The following is a 4,884-nucleotide window of genomic DNA, read 5'->3' on the forward strand; positions in this document are numbered from 1 at the left end:
GCCGGGGTGTGCAGCCCCCCAGGCCCCCCAGACCCCCCCGGTCCGTACAGCGGCCGCAGCCGGGGTGTGCAGCCGCACGATGCAGCGGATGTCGGGGCGCGCCGCGTAGATCGCGGCGTGGAGGCTGAAGCTGCGGGCGTCGGGTGCGAAGCCGGTGCTGCCGGGCTCCACCACGGCCCCCAGCACGTTCACCTTCACCTGGGGGGCGCGGCGGCGTCAGGGGGGCCGGGCCTGCCCCCCCAGACAGCCAGCGTGGGGTCGGGGTTAGGGGCGGGGGGCTCACCAGGCTGGCCGCGGTCACCTCGCTGCACGCCAACCCCTGAGGGGCCACCAAGAAGTGCTCCTGCTCCTTGCTGACCCTCAGCTGTCACAGAGGGGGACAGAGGGGTGTGAAAAACAAGCCAAGATCCCCACAAAAACATCCTGCATCCCCCCCCGAAAATGACCCCTCCAAACACTCCCAAACCCTTAAAAAAATCTACGATCTCCCCCCCAAACCAACACCCCTAAAGAACTCCCCAACTACTCACAAAGCCCCAAGCCCCTCAAACTCCCCCTCCAAAAAAATACCACAGAATCCCCAACACCCCAAAATCCCAACCTCCCAAACCCCCAACTCCCCTCAAGAACTCTCCAAACCTTCTAAAAATCCCCAACTTCCCCCAAATCTCCAACCCCCCCAAAGGTCCCCAAACCCCCTTAACTCCCCCAAATCCCCATAAAACAACCCCCAAACAACCCCAGCCCTCCATGGCCTTTCTGGGTGCTCATGGTGATGATGATGTGCCCCAGCTGTGCCCAGCTGTACAGGTCCAGCAGGGCCCCAAACGCCCCAGACAACACCAAACACCCACAAAACAACCCAAACCCCCTGAAACCCCTCTCAAAAAACCACAACTCCCCTGAAACTCCCCCCAAAGCCCCCAGGCCCCCCCATTCTGGTTTCAGGGTGCTCGTGGTGACAGCAGCATTCCCTAGCTGTGCCCAGCTGTACAGGCCCAGCAGGATCCAAAACCCCTCCAATCCCCCCCTAATTCCCCCCAAATAACCCCAGCTTCCCTCCAAACTCCTCCAATCCCCCCAGACCACCCAAGGCCCCCCATCCCAGTTTTGGGGTGCGCATGGTGACAGCAGCGTGCCCCAGCTGCCCTCAGCTGTACAGGTCCAGCAGGTCCCAAACCCCCCCAGCTCACCCAAATCTCCCTAAAACCCCCCACCTGCCACCAAACTTCCCTAAGTCCCCCCCAAACAACCCCAACACACCCCAAGCACCCCTATCCCGGTTTTGGGGTGCTCACAGTGACAGCAGCATTCCCCAGCTGTGCCCAGATGTACAGGTCCAGCAGGGCCCAAAACACCTTCAATCCCCTCCAACACCCCCAAAATAACCCCAAACTCCCCGAAATCCCCCAGAAACAACCCAATCCTCCCTGTCCAAGGTGTGGGGTGCTCCCATGACAGTGGCATTCCCCAGCTGCGCTCAGCTGTACAGGTCCAGCAGGTCCCAAATCCCCCTTAACTCCCCCAAATCCCCCCTAGACAACCCTGATCCAACTTCCCTAGGCCCTCCCCCAACCCCCCCGTGCCGGTTTCGGGGTGCTCACGGTGACGGCGGCGTGCCCCAGCTGTGCCCAGCCGTACAGGTCCAGCAGCCGGTGGATGCTGCCCACCTTGCAGCGCATCAGCCGCTCGCCCTTGGCCAGCGCCGGCCCCTCCGTCCCGTGCAGGTCGTTAATGGGGGTCACTGACGCCAGCCCTGGGCATTGAGGACCCCCTGTCAGCGCTGGGACCCCCCGAGCCTCAGGGGGGTTCACCAGGGACAGGGCAGTGGGGAGTTGTGGGGATGGGTTTGGTGGCCCCCATGTTTTGCTGGCCCTCAAGGTTCAGTGACCCCAAAGGTCTTAGTGGTCCCCGAGGTTCGTTTGGTGGTCCTCGAGGTTCTGGGGGTCCCCAAGGCCTTGAAGGTTTGGTTGGCCCCCAAGGTTTGGTGGCCCCAAAGATTTGGTGTTCCTCAAAGTGTTGTGGGGTTCCCAAGGGTTTGGTGGCCCCCCAAGGTCCCAAAGGTCTCGAAGGTTTGATGAACCAAAAGGTTTTGGGGATCCCAAAGGTCCCAAAGATTTGGTGACCCTCAAGGTGTGGCCCCAAAGATTTTGGTGCCCCTCAAAGGTTTGGTGGCTCCCAAGGTTTTGCGGGTTTTCCCACCCACGCCCCCACAGATTACATCTCCCGTGAGTGCCCCCAAACCCCCCCGTGCCCCGCGTACCCATGGGGGAGGTGGGCAGGGCCGCGGGGGACGTGGTGGCCATGAAGTCGGCGATCTGCCGCAGCGCCCACACGTGCGACGAGTTGTTCCCCTTCTTCATCTGCTCCTGGATGAGGCTCTCCAGCTCCTCCCGGAAAGACTGCGGCACCCAGGCACACGGTGACAACGTGGGAGGACCATTGGGGACATGGGGGGGTGGGGGAGGGCAACATCACCGGCTTGGTGGAACTGGCACTGCCAGCTTGGTGTTAGGGACACCAGCAGCTCAATGTCGGTGACACAATCAGCTTGGTGACACAGTGATGGTGGCACTGCTTGGTGCCAGCGACACCACTGGCCTGGTGGCACCACTGGCTCGGTGGCACAGCGATGGTGGCATCACCATCTTGGTGGCAGTGTCACCACTGGCGTGGTGGCACAGTGGCAGCGGGGGCACTGGCAGCTCAGTGACAGCAGCACTGGAGCAGTGACGTTGGCAGGTGGGGACATGCACCGAGCCAACACTTGGTGGCATCGCGGTGGCACCGATTGGCCTGGGGACAGGAGGGAAGGGCGGGGGAAGGAGGGATGGGGCAGGGACACAAAGAATGGGGTTGGGGTAAGAGTGCTGAACTTGGGGACAGGAAGGCTGGGACAAGAGGGAAAGGGGCTGGGGACAGAAAGGATGGGGTGGGGGACGGGAAGGAAGGGTTTGGGGACGCGAAAGACAGGGTTTGGGGACAAGCGGGACGGGATGGGGGACAGGAGGGCTGGGGTTGGGGACAAGAGAGGGGGTTTGGGGACAGAAGGGACAGCGCGGGGACAGCGCGGGGGCAGGGGCTCACCGGGCTCTGGAGGATCATGGTCACCCGCTTCTTCTGCTCCATGAGGTTGAAGTCCTGGCGCAGGTCGCCCCCCCCCGCCCCGCGCCCGCAGGAACTCGGCGCCGTCCTGGGGGGCGCAGCGGGGCCCGGGGGGCTCGGGCAGGGGCTCGGGGCTGGCGGCCGTGCTCATCCTGCGGGACGCGCGGAGTCACCCCCGGCACCCGCACCATGCCCCAAACACGGATTGGGAAGGAGCCACCGAGATACCCCACAGCTGCACCCCGCAGATAAGGCCCGGGTGGCCCCGCCCTGCCCCAGGGGTGACGAGTTGGCAGGTTGGGAACACCCGGGACGGGGGGGGGGGATCCTCTGCTGCCTGCACCGCCCGGCCTCGGTTGCACCCCCTGAGGAAGTGACAGCTGAGAACGGGCACAGCTCAGCACAGTGATGGGCACAGAGAACGGGCACAGCTCAGCGCGTGCGCACTAACGGACTGCGGCTGAGAACGGGTACAACTCGGTGCACGGATGGGAGCTAAGAACGGGTGCAGCTCAATACACGGATGGGACCGACAGCTGAGAATGGGCACAGCTCAGTGCACTGGTGGGAACTGAGAATGGGAGCAGCCGCCAAGAACGGGCACCAGTCGGGGCAGTGTGGGGACAGTGGCTGAGAATGGATCCAGCTCAGTGCACCGACGGGAGCTGAGAACAGGCAGCTCAGTGCATTGATGGGAGGAGCAGCAGCTGAGAATGGGCCGAGCACGGTGCATGAGTGGGACCAGTGGCCACGAACGGGCACAGCTCAGTGCACTGAGAGCTGAGAACAGGCAGCTCGACACGTTGATGGAAGTGGCAGCCAAGAACAGTCACATCGCTGAGGGTGGCGGCTGAGGACAGACACAGCTCAGTGCACCGATGGAAGCAGGAGCTGAGAACAGGCACAGCTCAGCACATGACAGGGAGCTGAGAATGGACAGCCCGGCACACTGATGGGAGCAGTGGCTGAGAACAGGCACAACTCAGTGCGCTCACTGATGAGCATGGTGGCTGAGAATGGGTGCAGCTCAGCACACTGCTGTGGGAACGGGCACAGCTCAGTGCACAGATGGGAGCTCAGAACCAGCTTTGTGCACCGATGGGAACAGCAGCTGAGAACGGGCAAAACTCAACGCACCGATGTGGGTGGTGGCCGAGAACGAGCACGGCTCGGTGCAGCAGTGGGGCAGGGGCTGAGAACCGGGACCACTTGTGCACCAGGGGGAGCAGCTGCTGAGAACGGGCAGCTCAGCACACCCACGGGAACAGGGGCTGAGAACAGGTGCAGCTCAACACACCCACGGGAGCTGCGAACCGACAGCTCAGTGCACCAATAGGCGCTGAGAACGGACATACCTCAGCACACCCACGGGCGCACCCCCGTGACCCCCACCCCGAATTGGGGTCACCCAGCACCTCGGGGTTGATGCTGCAGTGCCACCGCGTGTCAGGGTTCAGCCAACCCCCCAGCCCGGGGACCCCCAAAACGCCGGCGCTGACCCACCCACCCCCCAAGGGCATCGTCACTGAAGTGCTTTGGGGGTGCTGCTGCCCAGGCACCCCCAAAGCACAGGGCGGGGCTGCTCCCCCAAATCGCGGAGGGTGACCCCCAAGCCTCCCCATCACTAGGTACGGAAGCAGAGCCTCCCCCGAAATTAGAGCCCCCCAAATTTCAGTGCTGGGTGCACACCTGGCTCAGCGGGAAGGGGGGACCTTGGCTGGGATAAAATCCGGGGGGGGCCCCGGTGCCCCCAGGCCGCAGGGCCTGAGCACCCCCAGG

At 63.5% G+C, this 4,884-nt stretch overlaps 1 protein-coding gene across 1 annotated transcript in view; it reads right to left on the bottom strand.

The window, feature by feature from the left end:
* LOC113940409 (beta-adducin-like) overlaps positions 1 to 3,256 on the bottom strand; it is a 9,646-nt gene extending 6,390 nt beyond the window's left edge. Inside the window, 6 exon segments of the mRNA XM_027631551.1 lie at positions 49 to 198; positions 284 to 364; positions 1,605 to 1,756; positions 2,264 to 2,402; positions 3,088 to 3,165; positions 3,167 to 3,256. Of these exon segments, the coding sequence (XP_027487352.1) occupies positions 49 to 198; positions 284 to 364; positions 1,605 to 1,756; positions 2,264 to 2,402; positions 3,088 to 3,165; positions 3,167 to 3,256 (690 nt within the window).
* Between the last annotated feature and the right edge of the window lie 1,628 nt (positions 3,257 to 4,884).

This window comes from Corapipo altera, unplaced genomic scaffold (genome assembly GCF_003945725.1).
Source record: "Corapipo altera isolate COAL_440 unplaced genomic scaffold, ASM394572v1 128012, whole genome shotgun sequence".
NCBI lineage: Eukaryota > Metazoa > Chordata > Aves > Passeriformes > Pipridae > Corapipo > Corapipo altera.